The sequence below is a fragment of the Lacerta agilis genome, chromosome 3 (assembly GCF_009819535.1).
Source record: "Lacerta agilis isolate rLacAgi1 chromosome 3, rLacAgi1.pri, whole genome shotgun sequence".
Lineage (NCBI taxonomy): Eukaryota > Metazoa > Chordata > Lepidosauria > Squamata > Lacertidae > Lacerta > Lacerta agilis.
The window spans coordinates 21,122,860-21,143,345 of record NC_046314.1 but is presented as its reverse complement, the minus strand read 5'-3'; the positions used below and the strand labels follow the sequence as shown (position 1 = coordinate 21,143,345).

Genomic DNA, 20,486 nt, shown 5'->3' with positions numbered 1-20,486 from the left:
GTAATTGAGTGACTTCACTTTATTAAATGGGGAGATTTAAGAGCCATCTCTGTGGTGACATCCAATTCCACTGCCAACCTAATGCCTCCATATCAACAGAGTTCATCATTTTGGTACTAGATCAAGACTAATTAATCCACACAGGAAGATTCAGTTTTGTGAGTAGATTGCTATGATGTTTGTAGCTGCTTTATTTGATGGCGCATTTTAGTATTTATTGTTGTTTAATTTATTATTTAGTCGGGGATTTTGTGTGTGTGTGTGTCCCCAGTATCCACCCTGGTATTTTTAGTTATGAAGGGTGGGTTATCAAAATTTTAAATAATAAGTTATCAAGAGACTGTGGGGAGGCAAATGAGAAGTCTGAATTGAAAATTAGTTTGGAAATTACCATGCCATTTCCCAATTTTTAACAAAATGGCTAAGCATATTTGCAAGCCAATCTGACAGGTGGGTCTCTCCATTTTGAAACATCACTGAAAATTCATAGCTGATGGATTCAGTCAAGAAGAGGTAATAATATAAAGAGAGAACAGTATGAACATAACAGCTGAGCAACAAGCTGTAAATTATGTCACATCCTGTGAGAGGAGGGATGACTTGGAAAAGTGGGATAGTATCTCTATACAAGCCTAACATAAACATCAGTTGTTATGTCTGATGTTCCATTAATACTGGTAGTAGTAGTAGTAGTAGTAGTAGTAATTACCCTACCTCCATTTCTGACAAAGGCTCAACTTTTTCTTATTAAAAACATGGACAGGTGTTTATGTGAGGTGGTACCCATGGGGTAAGGTCAGTTTTAACCATGTAAACAAGATCCTTCTTTTTAGGTGAAAATATCAGAGGTGTGGCCAGAAACAGCAACTTCACACAAATGTTTTCCACACAGATTTCGGTTTCTTAGTGACAATCACGCCCATTAAAAGGAATGGAAAATGAATGACTTTTGTGAATAAAAATGTTACTCTTCTTCAGTTTAACAGTTTTATTTAATGGAAGGCAAATCCCCTAGTTGAGGCTACAGTACTTTGGCCACCTCATGAGAAGAGAAGACTCCCTAGAAAAGACCCTGATGTTGGGAAAGACGGAGGGCACGAGAAGGGGACGACAGAGGATGAGATGGTTGGACAGTGTTCTCGAAGCTACTAACATGAGTTTGGCCAAACTGCGAGAGGCAGTGAAGGATAGGCGTGCCTGGCATGCTCTGGTCCATGGGGTCACGAAGAGTCGGACACGACTGAACGACTGAACAACAACAACAACAACAACAAATCCCCATTGCTTGTAGTGTTGCTTTCTGGCAAGTAAATATGCTTAGGACTGCAGCTGATGTTAAATGAAACTGTATGTGCGAATTTGTAAGTATAACTAATTACTAACTCCAGGTGTATAAACAAGTGACTTGCCTTCATTTTCTTTCCACTTTAATCACAAAAGTTTATTTTAAGCAATGATTTATCAGGTAGGAACAAAATCAATAAACATTCCATTTTAGAAAAATTGCTTTTTGATAAATATCCTTGTGGGCATATAGAAAAAGTGACAACACTAAAGCTCTACTTTTCTCATAAAACAGAAATCTAATAAAGATGCCCACAAAGAAACATCCAGCAGTCTGAATAGTGTGCTTTTTATGAGAGTTGGGAAACGAGTCAGATTTCTGAGTGTTGCATCATGAAGATCTACTATACTAATATAACCAAAAAAAGTATATAACTGATTGCCATCAATGCAGGAAATCATTAAGGGAGCTCTCTCATAAAACTATTATTTGTATCCTACTCTTCACTGCCAAGCCCAATTCTCTAGTTGGTCCTTGTCAGATTCGGAGCAACAGAGCCTTATGCTACTTGGGCTAGTATTGAAATTAAGTATGAATATAGCACTCCCAAGTGGGTGGGCTGAATTCAACTAAATAGTTAAAATGATTGGGAGCCAGAGCAATGAGTCCTGATAGCACAATGAGGCTTTCTTTCATCATCTGTCCCCCCCATTGGCTCTTTGCAGTTGGGAAAACACCCAGAACAGTGCATGAGGAGAGGGGAGGGGAAGAGAGAAGATGTTGTTCCATCCAGCAGCACATATGCTAGCATTGACCAAGGGAACTCCTTAGTGTTACTTTAATAATTTTTGTACACAAGACTTGGATGGAAAGTTGCATTGAAAAAAATTTGAGAAGTGCAACTTTCGGTGGTTGCCTTTTTCTGTTCTTGGATTATTTTGCAAAGTGTGCATTACATCAGTTTGCCTTTAAATATGAACTGGATCCTCTTTTTTAAACATTCTTACCCAAATCACTTGAATTAAGTCCAATTGGCCGTGGTTATTTTGGATCAGCAACAGACCACTCATGTAAATGCAGGTTATCTTATGAGGAAGACAGTATTTGTACTGTTGCTCTAGGATTCTGTGCCATGTTGCAATTGAGATTCATATAGGCATCCCCTTAGATGAATGGAAATGAATTCATCATTCTGTGTCATTCTTCCATTTTAAAATAGCCCCTCTGGAATAAATTACTTCTGTTAAATCAAAGATTATCCTTTATTTTGTGTTTGAGTGGAGACAGATTTATTTAAGAATTTAGATTCTGTTTAAGTCACCATAATACTGAATAAATTAAAATGTATACCATAAAGAGAAGCACCCAACTCCCCCCCCCCAAGTTTTTAAGTTACAAAATTTGAAAAGCTTCATTTATCAGAACGTGACATGGCATGATCATTCCTCCTGTAGTGTGAATGCTGCACAAAAGGCCATGCATCTTCTCCAATAGCCTTAATCTATGTGCTCAAGTTCATGCTATAGCAAATTGATGCACAAGCATCCAACTGCTCACCCCTTAAATGATCAAAGCCCTTGCAACAGAGGCTCATGTTTATTGCAATTATTCAATCCAAACTTAGCAGAAAAATCGGGTGCTCCCCACGCTCTAGCAGAGCATCCTTTTCTGCTGGGAACTTGTACTGTTAAGTCTAAATGTCAGCTGAGAAATTGACAGTTATGTGTGTGCACGCGCGAGTGTGACTTTTGTCAAGAAAGCCCTCACATGTACCATCATTTTCCAACTGGGAATTCTAGGGCTCCTAGTCATAAGTAGGAAAAGACAGTCTGCCAAGCCCTGGAGAACACCTTCTACCATGGAGAGCACCACTAGTTCAGTAGGTGGTATTCAACAAAGTGCTTCTGCTAATAGAAGGACCATTGGCTGGGCAATGGAACTCCCCATCCCTCAGCTCTCCCTGTGTGCCCCATGAATCTGCTTTGGGGGTTCTCAGAACCCTTTGGAGAAGATTTGGGGAGGACGCAGGGCCACATGGAAGGAGCTCCATTGTGGAAGCAGAAATCCTTGCATCCTAATAAAAATTTAACTGGGCACTGCCCAGTGTTTGCAACACCATTATTATAGCAGTCAGCATTTGAAGTTGCTGTTTAAACAACGTCAAAGAATCCAAGGCAATTAAAGGCGTAATGGGGAGGGGAATTTAAAATGGGTTTAAAGAAACCCACATAGTAGACATCTTAAATAATAATAATAAAATGTCTGGTCTAAAACAAAAGGGTGTGTTGGCAAGGCAGCAGTCCAGAAGGGACATAAAACCGTATATGCCATGGTAACTAACTTCAAAAGAAATACAGCAGCAATCATGGGGCTATTAAACAGATTTCAACTGAGACCAATATTTTTGAGTGGCAATGACTGTGATTCCAAGCTGGCAAGGACTTGGCTCTTGGCTGTTTATTCCCCAAATGTACAGTGTCTAAATAAAACATTTTCACTACCATGACTTCTTTTAGATTTTTTTTTTTGGGGGGGGGGATGGAATAGATTTCTACTGACAGTTCCCTACGTAATTCTTACCTTGAAACTGGGCATTAAATCCTTTCCGCCTGTGATTACTGTCAGAAGTGAAATGGAGCCGTAACCAGTTTTTGCTGCTGATAACAGGAGATGGAAGATTCATGCCTGTCAACCTAGGGAGAAAAATAATAATGTGGCATTGAAAAGTAAAGCAAAAACTCATTAGGCTCATTACTGTGTGCATGTGAAGATAATGCATGTGCAAAATTAATAAAGATATACAATTAAATACAGTAGTCTGAACATATTATCCTTAATCTCTGTCATAATGGACTATGCTGACATTGCTTAGCTTTTTTCTTTCTCATGAAATGTTTTACACAGAAGCCACATATACATTTCATGCCATACAGAAGTAGAGTTGATGTACGGCCAATTTGAGCTTTCCAATACAGTGGTACCCCGGGTTATGTATGCGATCTTTTCCAGGTCGCGGTACGTAATACGAAAACAAACAAAAAAACCTGGAAGCGTGATTTGAGCGCTTCTGCACATGCGCGAAGTGCGCAGAACGCTTCTGCACATCCAGGGGGTCGCATGCGCTCTGGAAACACTTCCGTGTTGCGGGCGTTTGCAACTCGAATGTCCGCAATACGGGGAGTGCGTAACCCGAGGTACCACTGTACCTCTCGAAACAACAGGTTTTCATCTGAGACATGGTGTTACAATTTAAAATTGGTTACATATAATTTTCAAAGAGTTTTTACTGTAGTAATAAAGCAATCAGAATGATTACATCAAGCTGACTGTACGTAAGTCATTCAACCACCCTCACCCCCATCAATAAGCACACTGTGTTATGTAACAGTTATCTTTATGGGTCAAACATTCATATGGAGAATGCCTAGGAAAACTGGTCAAACTTGAAAATTAAGGGATACTGAGTGAGTGACTTCTTTTCCAAGATGAACACACTCCTGCTTGTTATTGAGTGTCCAACACAATAGTCTTTGTAGCTCAATTCCCTATATCCACAGAGTGTGTTATGTGTGTACAGATAGTCCTTGCACCAGCACGCTCACTTCCTGAAGCATCATCTCTCTTCATTATAATGAAGCAGTAATCACACCTCAGTCGGTAGAGCATGAGACCCTTGATCTCAGGGTTGTGGGTTTCAGCCCCACGTTGGGCAAACGATTCCTGCATTTGCAGAGGGTTTGACTAGGTGACTCTTCTGGTGCCTTCCAACTCTACAATTTTATAATTCTATGATTTTTAACAACTGTAGCAGTCCTTTGCCCCTGGTACACACACAGAATAAAGGTGATTGGTGAAGTGGGTGTGTCTAATGATGGGGGTGGGGAGCTAAACCTATACAGCTGGAAAAAACAAAATTTAAATTAAAAACTTTGGGTTGGATCCAGAGCAGCTGTCTCCATATAATAAGCCACCTTCATCAAAATAAGCTTCATTATCCAACATACAATGTTACCATCAAATATTATATGGTCACAGCTGTGGTCTTTTGTAAAGGGTGAGATGGCTGAATCATATTCCACAATTACATAGAGAAATTGGGGGGGGGGCATAAATTCTACAGCTTAGAAAATTGTTCTAAACAGGGTGATTAAGTCCAACCTGTTAATAAGAACATTGTTGCACCTGCTGGCACCAATTTTTCTGCTCACCTTGAGGGGAAAATAGCTCACATTCCCTGTACAGTACTTGATGTCACAGTTAAAGCAAATCATGGCAAGATCCCCAGAGCACCATCTACCCACATCTTGTGGGATCAGTTTTGAGTTGCAAACCTGAGAATGTGGATAAGACGCTTGCAGTGATCTCGCTGGTTCTTGCCCATCTTGGCTTGTGTGATCTAGTCAAGGAAGGCTTGACAGAGTGGTTGCAGGAAATGACTAACAGTTCTTTGCAAGAGGGGTGGAGCTGACCACTTCAATGGAAGCAGCAGATTCCTGAAGAGGCTATCCCTGGACCCAAAGGTATTAGATAACTACCACTCAGTTGCAGTTTTCTATACGGTGGTAGCCGGGCAGCTGCAGGTGCACCGAGATGAAGCTGAACATCTAAATCTTTTTCAATCTGGTTTCTGGCTGCTTCTGTCCTCCTGAATGTTGGCCTTTATTGTCGTAGCCCCGTCAGAGTCCCTTTGAGAGCAGAATCCACATACAAAGTCAAGACAGTCCAGAGATAAGGGGGTCCAGGTGATTACAGAGCCAAGGGTCTAGTCCAGAGGTCAGGAAGTCCAGATGGTCACAGAGGTAAGGATCCAGATGGAGAGCAGGAAGCAGCAATGCAGGGCCAGGAACTACAGGCATTTTTTCTCACATCTGACTGCTGCTTAAGAAAGACTGAGCCAGCTGGTACTCATCAGTGCCTTCTCCTTTGTGAAGGCTGATTAGTTTCAGGTGGAGTCACCCTGCCTTCACCCCCTTCAGGCTGCTGCTCAGCAGGCAAAGCTGACTCCTGGTCTATGATATTTAGCATGAGAAGTGGAATGCAACCTTGATGGTTGTCTATGATCTCTTGGTGGCTTTTGATATTGTGGACAATGGTATGCCCTTCTGGAGAGACTCTGTCAGTTGGGGGTAATATGTGGCAATGGGTCCACTCCTGTCTCCAGATTTGATACCATTGTTTGGCACAGTGGCAATTGTGTTGTGGGGTTCCACAGGGTTCTGTCTTGTCTCTTGTCCAATTTAATAACTTTAGGATGGGGGGGGAGTCATCTGGGGATTAGGAGCAATGTGCCATCAGTATGCTGATGACACCCATATCTATCTCTCCATTCCATCTGAACCAGGAGAGAGAGAGATGTGCTGGGGCCAATGTTGAGGTGTTTGGGGGTTCAGGTGTATTAAGTGAGTTGGCAAACCTGTAGCAAATTGTCTCTGACTACAGAAAAACGGAAATAAAATATTAAACCACCACCAAAGCTAAAAGGTATGAAAGGTCACCACACACACACACAAGCTTAAGAAAGCTTTTCATTACTTCCTTCAAGAGCAGACTGCCCTCCCTTTTTTGTCTTCCTATCTGACCAAGAAGCCAACTCATCAGGGGTTGGGGAAAATTAGCCAACCACCCCACCCACCACCTCACACCAGTTTTTATCTTCCTTTAAAATACAGCCTCTGCCTTCTTTAGCTTCCTGTAACCCATCTAAGCCATCAGGTAGAGCCTGGAGGTTTGCAGCCCCTTATCAGCTGCAGCTGATTACCGGTAAGGCTACTTACTCATGAGCAAGCAGCCAACCTAGCATCTTTTTTGTCACACTTGTCCCTACTGAGCCTTGATTTTGACTACAAGCTAATGCTAAAAAGCCTCTCCTCCTTAGCGAGGGGAGGGGTTGTGTGCGGGAGCCGGCTCCAGCATTGAGGCGGGGCGTTTCGCCCCAGCCCTACCTAGCCCCGCCGCCGCGCCGCGCCCCTAGCAGTCAGCCAATAGGGCTGACTTGGGGGCGGGGATTTGCTGCACCTGGGCAGCCGCGGCGGCCCCTCTCCGCCATTCTGCGTCGCTTCACCGCCGGATCAAGACTTCGGATCAAGACTGTGCTGGGCATTGTTTGAACCACGTGGCGGTTCATTTCAGGGAGTATTTGCTTTCTCCTTCAGGTTTCGTCTTTTACCTTTATTTTTTACAGGCGTGCACGGCAACAGTTTCAACTTACAGCAGCTTTTCACTGTGATCGGATCCTCGGGGCTAATAAGGTCCTTTCTCTGCTCTCCCTGTAAGAGTGGCTCCCAGCTTAGGTTGAGCCTTCCTGCAGCGGAGCTTCTGTGTTTGCTTCTTTGTTTGTTTTGCTAACGGAGCTTAGCATTGGGGGGGGGGATTTGTAGCTACTGATTTCAAACTGCAGTGTTTCTGGTGTGACTTGGGCTTTCGTTTTGCCTCCCTCTCTCTGTGCTACAATTGTATCCTCTGTTTAGCTGTGTTTCTTGTGTGCCTCGGCTCTTGTTTTGCCCCCCTCCCCGCTCTCTGTTCTGCAATTGTATCCTCCTTACTATTGTATTCCTCCTCCCTTCTTTCCTACAGCTGGGATAGCTCAGTTGGTAGGGTGTGGGACTCTCAATCTCAGGGTTGTGAGTTTGAGCCCTGCATTGGACAAAGTTTAAAAAAAAAAAAAAAAATTGTTTTGTTTTGTTTGTTTGTTTAGCGTAGTTCCACAACCATTATTTCCTGCTGTTAATTGCAAGCGCTGCTGTGCCTTGGTTTTTAGTTTCTTCACGACCCTTCTTTCCTGTGCTATTCCTACTGTGAGGGTTAATTGGAGGGGTATTAGTCCTTTTCAACGTCGTAGCTCGTGATTACTGTTATTGTGGCCGTTAGGGTACAATTATCTGTTTAGATTGCCAAGGTTGCTTTATTTCCCTGTGTTTTGTGCCCGCTCTCACCTGTGTGATCTTGCTACTGTGGTGTGTTGCCATTCTGATTGGGTCTAAGAATAAGTTCTGGCGGCCATACTTAGTGTGGCCACGTGTGGCTCATAGCGGCGGCCATTTTGAGTGTCCCTTTGTGTACTGCTTACAGCGGCCATTTTAAGTGTGTCTTTAGAGACTCCTGGCAGCGGCCATTTTGAGTGTGGCGTCACTGGTGGCCTGAAAAGGTAGTCATCTCTTTTCCTGAGTACAGAAAGGAGTAATAAATAAATAAGGCATAAATAAATAAAAAGAAAGTTTTAAGGGCTTATTACACAGGAGCCCACAGGAGCCCACCTCCCCCTACTGGGACTTTGCCTTGACGAATTGTCCTTTTGTCAAGCGCACAGCTTTGGCTTGAGGAATATTTTCCCCTTTTGGGCAAGCGCATAGCTTTGGTTCCTGAGGTGCTGTGGCTATTGATTTTCTCTGAGGTGCTTTTTGCGGTGCTAAAATAAGATAAGATTAATACTGAAGGTTATAGTTATAAGGAAATAAAATAAATAGAATAATAAAGTAATAATAAATAATAATAATAATAAATAAATAAATAAAATTTTAAAAAATAAATAAAATAAAAATAAAAAAAAAAAATTTTTTCCTCTTTAAATAAATAAATAGATAAATAAATAAATATAAAGTAGATATTTCTTCTCCCCCTATTGAGTGATTGCGCCAGCTCTGGTCAAGGTTGTGGGAGGTTTCAGGTGATTTCTAGTGCTCTGTGAGCCTCCTCAGTGCTGTGAGTAGGGCACGTTGTTTTTGCCCCTGTTTTGAGATATATTCATTTGTGCTGACATCCGGTCCATATAGCAGATTAATTTATAATCGGTTAACTGAATCATAGCATAGATACATAAGCATACAAGTAGAATAGAACAAAAAATAAAGTAAATAAATAATAAATTATATAAATTAAATATATAATTGCACTCACACTCGCACACACGCACACTCACATAGATATATATTGATAGGAAAAAACAAACAAACAAACAAACCAATAATAATAATAAGAAATAAATTAAGGAAGATAGCAACAGATAAATTAGTAATTGATAAATAATTAATAATACATAAATAAACAACAGCAGAACAGAAGAAACGCTACTGGGCGTCAGCAAATTACTGCCAATTGGTGATATAAATACGTAATAAGTGATAAATAAATAAATCTTGTTTTGTTGGTGGTAACTTCTGGTTTGACGTTTATTATGTCTAAAAGGAAGCAGTCGTCAGGTGATGGTCCGGCCGGCAAAAAACGTGCGAATTCAAGTGGTCGTGGATCGGCGAAGGGAGCACGTGAGCGCAATGATGACCCCAAAACTGTAGCACAATTGTTTACAGTAGTTAAATCATGGATGTCGAGTTTTGAGGAGCGCCTAGCACGGCAAAATCAAAGCTCTTCCGCTAATACTACTTGTATTCCAGATACACAGGAGGAGGCGGTCCCGGGTACATCAACGGCGCTTTTTTCCGACACCCAGCTCAGTGGATCGGATACCCGGCAGGATGTCTCCGTGGGCCCGCAAACAAGAGCCAGGGCCCAAGTATCCCAGGCAATAGCAGACGCAGCACACACCTCAGAGTGTGATGCCTCAGCCGGGGGTAGTAATGCGTCGGTATCTCACCCCTCATCATCTTCCTCACGGCAGGGGCGATCGGGTGCATCTCAGTCTGATACCTCATCGGAAGGGGAAGCTGACCAGCAGCGGGAGAAAGTCAAGCAACATGGCAGTGAGAAGCCTTCTGGGAAAAGACGTGCGAAGAAAAAGCACGTGTGCAAAAGAAGCAAATCTAGTCATCAGGACACTGAGGACGAGTCAGGTACGTCCTCTGATTACGATAGCGATGCTTCCTTGGGCTCTTATTGGGGGAAGGGAGAAGAAATTTCAGGTCTCCCGGACTGGGCGTGGTCCCGTAGGGCCAGCGCTCACCGGAAAAAGTTTGGTGGTACGCAGGAATGGCGTGATGGTGCTTTGGTGAAGGATACGACTGTCTCCACTCATACAACCGCGGATGTGGTCCCAGGGGAGCACTTGTCCCCAAAGATCAGGGCTAAAGTATTGAACGGTGAGTTTGTTGACATGTTTCAGTTAGTCCCTCCAGCTGAAGAAATGGGCAGAGGTGAAAAGCGGATGTCTTATGGAAAAAGAAGGAGTAAGTACCCCAAGGTTCCGAGAACATTTGAAAATTGGTTAGATGGCTTTCAGGCGTACATGGGTACCATAGTTGCTGCTTATCCGAAACGGGCTGTTCACTTGGTAGCATATTTATCTAACATCAGGACAGCCTATTCCCTTTCGGGTGAAGCAGCCGCCATTGCGTATGACGAAAAATTTCGTAGAAAGGCTTCCAGGATACCGCATGCGCGGTGGGATCAGATTGAGAACGGCATCTGGAACGTGGTCGTTGGTCCATACGTAGAGAAGAGACCCCAGGAAGCAGTTCGTGCTGGAAGGGTGGAGCAAAAGAAGGAACCTAGGCGCAAATATTGCTGGGAGTTTAACAGAGGGACTTGCCAGAGACAAGTGTGTAAGTATCCTCATGAGTGTGAAAAATGTGCAGGTGCTCACCCAGCGTCCACATGCTTCAAGGGGAAGCAGCCCTTTCGGGGGGGCCGGGGGTACCACCAAAATGGCTCCAGGGGTGCCTCCGCAGCAGCAGGGAACCGCAGGTAATTTATCTTTAGGGTTAGCCTTCTCCCCCATCAAGTTGCCCTCCTTACATAGTTTACTTTTGGCTTATCCAGACAAAGTTGCAGCATCTTATCTTTGGGAGGGCTTTTCACAGGGTTTCAGGATACCGGTGTCAGGTTCCCTTGTCTTTAAGGAATCTCCAAACCAAAAGTCTGTTCTTGAGAGGCCAGAGGTGGCAAAAAAGAAGATTCAAAAGGAATTGGCAGCCGGCAGGGTGGCAGGCCCCTTTCGGGCCCCCCCCTTGCCTAATCTTCAGATATCACCTTTAGGCATTGTCCCAAAAAAGACCCCGGGGGAATTCAGACTCATTCATAATTTGTCATACCCCAAAGGTGGTTCAGTAAATGACGCCATACCTCCGGAACTGCGCTCGGTAAAATATACGTCTTTCGATCAAGCAGTAAAACTCATTCGTAGTCGCGGGCAGGGTGCCCTTATGGCAAAATGTGATATCGAGTCTGCCTTTCGTTTACTACCGGTACATCCAGAGGATTTCCATCTATTGGGTTTTAAGTTTGAGGGCCAAATTTATATTGACAAAGCTATGCCAATGGGTTGCTCAGTTTCTTGCGCAGCATTTGAAACCTTTAGCACATTCTTGGATTGGGCCCTGCGTTTCAGGACAGGTCTTTCAGGTGTCACTCATTATTTGGATGATTTTCTTTTAACGGGAAAACCTAACAGTATGGAATGCGCATCTCTTCTAGAAGCTTTCTCATCCTTGTCGCAGGAATTGGGAGTACCACTGGCAGCGGAAAAAACAGAAGGTCCGGTCACACGCCTCACATTTTTGGGCATCGAGCTGGACACCATCGCTCAGTCGTCACGTTTGCCGCAGGAAAAAGTAGACGCCCTTAGAGACATCATAATTCAAACGCTACCACTCAAGAAGCTCACATTGAGGCAGATACAGTCCTTGCTTGGTCATTTCAACTTTGCATGCAGGGTAGTGGCACCAGGGCGACCATTTTGCGCCCGTTTGGCGAGGCTATCAGCAGGCCTGAAGCGTGCACACCATAGAGTACGTCTTCCTAAAGAGGTCAAGGCTGACTTGGAGATGTGGCTGGGTTTTCTACAGAATTATAATGGTGTGTCCCTTTGGCAGGATTCTTTAACTTTACATTCTGATTTTCAGGTTCATTCTGACGCTGCGGGGTCTTTAGGTTTCGGCTTGTTCCTAAAAGGTCGATGGTGCGCGCAAAGATGGCCTGAGGGTTGGCTGAATGGGCCCATTACTCGTGACCTCACTTTCTTGGAATTTTTTCCCATAGTGGTAGCGGTTCATCTCTGGCTGGAAGAGTTTAAGGATCGCAGAGTTTGCTTCTGGACAGACAATCAATCAGTTGTGAAGGTTCTTGCCAAGCGTTCATCGCGTTCAGAGAGGGTGTCTGGTCTACTGCGTTCGTTCGTGCTGGTTTGCCTGGAGCATAACATTTCCTTTTCGGCTAAATTCATCCGGGGCGTCAACAATGACATAGCTGATGCTCTATCTCGGTTTCAGATGGAGCGCTTCCGGTCTCTAGCGCCGTGGGCTCAGCAGCTTCCAGAACCCTTCCCGGAACACCTTTGGAACCTTGGAAGCGCGATGTGATCAAGGGAGTATTAGCTTCTGTAGCCCCATCAACGCTGCGGTCATATAAGAAAGTGTGGTCTGATTTTTTGGTATTTAGGTCTGAGGCCAGAAATATTGCCTTCAGTATCCCCCCATCAACTGATGAAGTTTTGCAATATCTGTCGCACTTGCACGGTCTGGGCAGGGCAGCTAAGACGTTGAGAATCCACACAGCTGCCATAACCTTTTTCAGCAGATCCATATTTTCAGTAGACCCTTGCTCAGATTTCATTGTCGGCAGAGCAATAGAGGGTTGGGGTCGGTTGCAACCTTCAAATAGCACACCGAGGAAGCCAATAACATTTGAGCTTCTTTGCTTGGTGCGGAGGAACCTCAGGTCCATCTGTTGGTCTAAATTTGAAGCCAGGCTGTTTTCGGCTGCATATGCCATTGCTTTTTTCGGGGCGTTGAGAGTAGGTGAGGTAGTGGCAGAGGTCCTCCAAGACGGTTCGGCCCGTGGCATTCACTTAGAAGACATCCAACTGACTCAGTCAGACTTGTGTGTACAGATCCGTCAGTCTAAGACAGATCAGCAGGGTAAAGGTGCACTGGTGAGACTAACGGCCTCTAGACAGCCTGGCCCATGCCCTGTGAAGGACACGAGACGTTATCTTCAGCTCAGGCCGCCCGGCACAGGTCCATTGCTAATTCACGCTGATGGATCTAGGCTGTTGAGACATCAATTCACCCGAGTTCTGCGGATGGCAATAGATGCTAGTGGTTTCTCAGCCGAGGGTTATGCTGCACATTCTTTCAGAATTGGGGCAGCTACAATGGCCGCACATATGGGCCTCCCGGCTGACAGAATCAAGGAGATGGGACGTTGGAAGTCGAACGCGTACAAGGGTTATATAAGGAAAAACTGCTAATTTCCTGTCATTTACCCTCACCTTTTCCTTTTCTTTATTTGCCAGGGTTACACAAGAAGCAGGTGTGGATTTGCGGGCACAGCATTGTCCATTGGGCCAGAATTCGCGCAATAGCTTCTGGCATTGGTACTAATTTGGGCCTGCCTAACAACGTGCAGGTCTCCTGGTTATCTAGGCGCGGCATGCGTTGGGAAGAGTTAATGCCTTTGGTCAAGAATGCATCAGATTCCGTTGGCCCCCCAGACATCATGATAATTCAACTAGGTGAAAACGACTTGGCAACTAGGAAGAGTTTGGACTTAACCTTACACATTAAAAAGGACTTGGATGAATTAGCGCTTTCTTTCCCCGATACTACTGTGTGCTGGTCCTCACTTCTGAAGAGAAGAGTCTGGTGGGGAAGCCGTTCTCCTGTAGCAGTGGATAAGTCCAGAAAGCTGTTGAATCGTGTTATTGCCCGCAAGTTGCGTTTTCAAAATGGCCGTGTGATTGAGCATGCCAACATCAAGTATGGCGATGTTGCTCTTTTCCGGAAGGATGGCGTCCACCTCTCTGATATGGGAAATGACATCTGGTTGTCTGATATTACCAAAGGTCTTCAGGATTGGTTGCAGCTGTGAGGGTATTTGGCGGCGAGCCCCTTTGGCTCGGGTGGCGGTTAGGCATTGGGTTTAGTGTGGTATCGGAGGGCATAGGTTCGGGCCATCGCCTAACCCTCCTAAAGTTTGGGTATTCCGTAAAGGAATCCGGCGGTCGTGGATCCTGTCCAATGCCCTGTTGGTGGCTAGGGGCCATGGCACGACCTCCGGTGACTTCAGGGGGTGGAGCTTCCAGTTGTATCTTGCATCAACAAGCTCCACCTCATGAGCGGTTAACCCTTGAATGACTCCACGCTCTGCGGGGGGAGTCAATTATAGTCTGTTCAACCCAATGCCTAAGCCAATACCACTCACACGCTGTAACCAATAAAGTTGTGGCCTTTTTTCCTCCATTAACTTAAAATCATGTGTCATTGTGTTTTATTTCTGACATGCGGGAGTAGGGTCCTCGAATCACAAAGCCTCTCCTCCTTAGCGAGGGGAGGGGTTGTGTGCGGGAGCCGGCTCCAGCATTGAGGCGGGGCGTTTCGCCCCAGCCCTACCTAGCCCCGCCGCCGCGCCGCGCCCCTAGCAGTCAGCCAATAGGGCTGACTTGGGGGCGGGGATTTGCTGCACCTGGGCAGCCGCGGCGGCCCCTCTCCGCCATTCTGCGTCGCTTCACCGCCGGATCACCCGCCCACCCTCCCTTAGGTTGTTCCTTGGATAGGACATTGCTATGGACTGCGGTTGGTCGCCTTGTTTGTACAAGGGTCCTGGTAGGAATTTTGGCCAAGTGGCAAATTGGCACAGCCTCATTGGTTTTTTCGCCTACCTCGTAGCAAATTGTCACAACTATGTTAGATTGGCGGTTAGGCATTGGGTTTAGTGTGGTATCGGAGGGCATAGGTTCGGGCCATCGCCTAACCCTCCTAAAGTTTGGGTATTCCGTAAAGGAATCCGGCGGTCGTGGATCCTGTCCAATGCCCTGTTGGTGGCTAGGGGCCATGGCACGACCTCCGGTGACTTCAGGGGGTGGAGCTTCCAGTTGTATCTTGCATCAACAAGCTCCACCTCATGAGCGGTTAACCCTTGAATGACTCCACGCTCTGCGGGGGGAGTCAATTATAGTCTGTTCAACCCAATGCCTAAGCCAATACCACTCACACGCTGTAACCAATAAAGTTGTGGCCTTTTTTCCTCCATTAACTTAAAATCATGTGTCATTGTGTTTTATTTCTGACATGCGGGAGTAGGGTCCTCGAATCACAAGTGTGCCTTGCAACGATGGCTTACTTCCTTTCAATTAAAAGCATGTCCTTGAAGGAGTAAATAAGATTAACACATCTCCCTCTTTGTCGAATATGGCTCGGTCCATCAACCATTCACCCTGCAAGCCAAAACACTGATCTGACTTGACTCTGTGCTGTGGAAGCTAATGTACCTCTCGGTGTCTCTGTTTCTCTTCATCTCCTGCTGGTATAAAAATGTACAAATTTCCTTCCTTCTTTCTTCTTTTTTAACCTAGGGTACTTTTGCTTACTCTGTACTTGGCACTGTGGTTGATATAATGAAGTCATGACCTTCTCTGGGACTTGTAGGAATACTGAAACTAATTCACAAATACATAAACCCAGACACGATACAATAATGTAATAAATCATCTACATGGACTGTTTGCATGACAAAGCCTAAGATAAAGCAGGATTTTCAGAGGAAACCCCTTAACAGTGCTGTGCTTGGAAGATGGAACCCTATTGTCATAATGTCCTCCATTTTGTGTCCACATTGGCCACAATGACTGCATCTATGATGTCTCCACCCCACCCCCACTTCTTATACATTATGCTTTGTTGTTCTGTGTTTACAGTATATTAGAAAATTATGTTTAGTGGGCCCAAAGGCATTTCTGGCCACACATAACAATATGTTCAAACTGTCCTAACTTTATATGCGCCCTGATCCCTTTTATGGCTGCTTTCCCAGGACCAGGGAATTACTCTGCAGATGTTTTCCTCTACTTTCCGTTAATGATATGCCCAATATGAAATCTATCTGTAAAGGGCAGACAGAAATAACACAGGTCAGAAGAAAATACATACAAATAGCGCAGGAGAGTATTATGCAGTATTTCATAGACTCATAGGTTTTATTTATGCAATTTATATTCCACCTGTGAAAGGACTGGACAAGGTGGAAAATACAAAAAAAAAAAATCAAAACAAAGTAACTACACTGTACAGCATAAACCCAAGACCTTACTTCTCGCAAGTCTATGTAACACATATTACATTAACATAAACTAGGCTGAATTAACTAAAGGAAAGGAAAGAAGCACAAGAAAGTAAGTTAGTCAGTTAGTTAGATTTACACTCTCCTCTTCCTTCCAAAACAGCCCAGGGCAGCAGCAGGTTCCCTCTAAATCTCTGGAGGAACCATCAACTTTGTGGAAGAAAGGTCCAGGTGACGAGGGACTGCTGCTGGCCTGGGAGTTTCACTACTCCATTTCCCAGCAATCTGCCTTATACTGAGTCAGACCATTGATCCACCTAGCTCAGTATTGTCTACACTGACTGGCATGAGCTCACCGGGCTTTGGGACAAGGGACATTCCCGTCCCTATATGGAGATGCTGGGGATTTCACCTTAAACCTTCTGCACGCAAAGCCACTGAGCTACGTCCTCCTCCCTGGAAAAGACTGAGACACTGGCTGCCAGGACATCTCTTATCCCTGGATAAGGAAGCAACTCCTCAGTTTAGTCTCATCCTTTTCCCACTTCCGCTCCCTTGCTTATTCCCATCTGGGGTGATGCTCCCAGTTGCTCCTCCACGTACTTGACTGGAACAGTATCACTCTCCAGAAAGGCTCAGCTGGTGTTGTCTCTCTTTTCTTTGTGGTATCAAGTGCAGACCTTTGAGATATATCTGTTTGAAATGAATTTTTAACACTTTTTTTTTCCTGCTCTGCTGTGTCATTTTAATGTTATCTGATTTTATTCCAGCTTCGTTTTTGATGTATGTTGCTCTGAAAGCCCTTGACTGAAGAGCAAGCACATACAAATATATAAATTAAAAAGAAAGAAAGATGTAGGCCACACTGAAGAAGCAAACTGCTTGGTGCATGTGCCTATTGGGTTTTGCTCATGCGTTTCCTGTATAGTTGTGTCTCACTAGAACACACGTTGGATATTAAGAACTCAAAGGAGTTTTAGAAACAGTAAAGAAGATAGAATGGTCAGTATCTGTTGTTCCAGGACTGTTGGTAGCATTCTCTCCATGAGTCAGCAATAAATATCCCTATTTTTAAGGAAATATATGATCTGTCTGTTCATAGATTGGAGGGGTTTAATACTTCTCCATTTTTAATTTAATTTAATTTTTTACTCCCTTCACATATAAAACTGGTACACCAGGAAGAACTTTCACCTAAGATATCTTTTTTCCAATATGCTTGGTCTGTAGCTGGAAATTTAGTTTCATTTTAAATAACAATAAGGGAGTACTTAAACACTGACTTTTATCCCCTCCCCCATTGTTTGAATTGACAGTCCATTTACAGTGGTTTAGCAATATTGATGGCTTGAGAAGGCTGTGCTGAAATTCACAGACACGTTTGATATTAACTGTTCTATGGGTTTTGTATCTAGGGGGCAGGGAGAACTGCTCTTGGAACACTGGGGAAGATGTGTTGCTATATGTAGAACCAAGTTGCATGTCAAATGTAGAACCAAGTTGCATGTCAAATATGTAGAACCAAGTTGCATGTCAAATATTATGTGATGGGTTGTAGTGAGTTTTTGCAATTTTATTTTTTCTGATGTCCTGGTGTGGTGGTAGGGTTTTAAAAACTTCTGCCCCTTTCATCTCCTAGCATGCTGGACTTTCTCCATTGGGACTGGAATATGTGACATCTGCCTCTGGTCATTGCCATGACTTCTAAAAGGACCAGACCACATTTATGCACAAACCCTATGCTAAGATTTAAAATCAGAGGTTTCTTCTGAAGTTAATAATTAGTATATTTCCATCAACCAGTGAAGGACTTAAGTAATAAATTAAACTTAAACCTGCAAATAGATACATGTATATGAATTATTCAAACATGTATACATTAGGCAGAAACTTCAAGGAGTAAAATTGTGTTCCTTATTAAATCTATGTCATTGCCTCTTTCAGAGGAAGTGAAGAGTCTGTCTTTGAAGCTCTCATTAGACTGTCAAAGGGATAAATCTGTAGTTATCTTATTAAAATCTGCCAACCTAGCCAGATTTGCCACTCAAACAACTGATTTATTAAAATTCCTTATAATTTGCCAACTTCTTTAACTGGAATTTTCCATAAATACATATATACCATTTGACAATAATGAAAAAGCACTCCCTTTCCCCTTACTTATATGGACATGATTGGAAATTGTGATGATCTTACTGAACATATAAACAAAGGAATTTTATATCTGTATGGCATCAAATGGAACTTAAGCGAACTGATAGCATTCTGGGGCCCCATTATCACATGCCTGATAGGTGCCTGTGCCTGCATAGTACTGGCTATATCTGATGAAGTTTTGTAAACATATGGGTCAATTTTTCTTTGGGGTATTGCTGTTAATGGGACTGCCATATCTCACTGTTAAGAGTACAGTGGTACCTCGACTTACGAATTACTCGACATACGAATTTTTCGACTTACGAATGAAAAAAGTGCCCGCACGCCTACAAATTTTCCGACATCCGAAGGACATCCATTGGCGGTTTTAGATAGGGTTTACTCGACTTACGAATTTTTCCGAATTTTTCATTTCCAACGCATTCCTATGGGGAAATCGCTTTTTTCAACTTACGAATTTTTCGACCTACGAATGTGTATTCGGAACGGATTAAATTCTTAAGTCGAGATACCACTGTACATGCTTTGTATGGAAAGGGTCCTATGTTAACACCATCAGTGGCAGAGGAAGGGGGTGCGGGCTGCCCCTGGTGTCATCACTGGGGGGGGTGACAAAATGACAAAAAATATGAGTTTAAATAACAATTTGGGCTCACAAAACTTTTTAGTTCCGTCAACAAATGTAAAGAAACTTGGCTGGCACTGGGCGCCACACCACGGGGGCCGGCACTTACTGCGGGGCCTGCAGCATGCCCGAGCCTTGCGTCTCTCCTGGGAGTGAAGTGGTGGCTTGGGCTCCTGCAGATTCTGTGCTGCCTGAAACAGCAGTGTGGGACTTGCGTCTGCCCTCCGCCTCTCCCTCAGCTGCCCTACAGCTGAGGAGGCGGCGGTGGAGAGTTTCTATGCAGCGCGCCCCGCCCCTGGCTGCAGGATGCGCAAGCTGCACCCGGTACCCAAGCGGCTAGCTACGCTGCTGAACACCATGGCATCTCCAGGTAGGAGCCCCATGCCTGAAACCTTGGAAAGCCACTGCAAACCAGTGTAGATAATACTGAGCTAAATAAGCCAATGGACTGCTACAGCATGAGGCAGTGTCCAATGGAAGAATCTAGGTTGCAAGTGTGGAGCTCTACCAGGTGAACTAGGCCCCGAGTTTTAAGTCAGGACAGATTTTACCATTATGTCAAATTTCCATTTCACTAAAATAAAAATTCTCAGTTATATTACTGCAACACTTCCTCACCCCTTTTGCTTAATATATTTATGAAAAATTCCACAGTATTAAGCAGGCATGAAACCACTTGATATATTGAAGTCATGATGTTCAAGGCTAATATGCTGGCAACTGTCATTATCACCCAATAAGACTGAGCAGGAATGTATACAAAGCTGAGAAGTGGACAGGACAACATCTTGTATAACAATTAGAGGAAGAAGGATTTTTGTTATTATATGAAGAATGAATGGTACTCAATTATCTAAAAGTCTGGATGTGAAGGTTACTGCTAAAAAGAAGAGCAAAAGCAAGAGTAAAAATGGGGGGGGGAGAGAGATTTGTTTGCTTTGCTTTTTTGCAACAGACCAACCCAAGCTGACACTCAAGATTTACTGTGGATCAGAACACAACTCCCAGCTGGATTACACACTTCTCTAAATTTTGCAATGCATAAAGGTAGCACAAAAATATGTAGTTTATATTAAATATGCACATAACATGCATTGTATTATGGATGAAAGCATAGAAGACTGTGTATTTTATATTTTTAAATGTGTATTTTACAAGGGAATACAAAATGTATATACCATATTTTTCTGTGTGTAACATGCCCCCCATGTATAAGATGACCCCTATTTTTTGAGACTACAAATTAAGGAAATGGGGGGAGACTGCCCAGAGTTGTGAAACTTTTTTGGGGGGGGATTGCCCAGAGTTGTTCACCAACAGCAGCCACAAATCATGCGCCCATTTGCCCCAGCAGCAGCCAATCGCCAGCAGCCCTTGTCTCACACACCAATCACCCGCCCAATCACCACGGAAAATCTCCTGCTTGTGGCTGACACCAATCACGCGTCCCCCCTCTGTACTATCCGTGTATAAGAC

General features: G+C 44.0%; 1 protein-coding gene across 1 annotated transcript in view; it reads right to left on the bottom strand.

The window, feature by feature from the left end:
- Positions 1–20,486, bottom strand: part of CSMD1 (CUB and Sushi multiple domains 1) — a 930,570-nt gene that overhangs the window by 326,916 nt on the left and 583,168 nt on the right. The window contains exon 6 of the mRNA XM_033142996.1: positions 3,866–3,978. Coding sequence (XP_032998887.1) covers positions 3,866–3,978 — 113 coding nt within the window. The remainder of the gene's footprint in view (positions 1–3,865; positions 3,979–20,486) is intronic.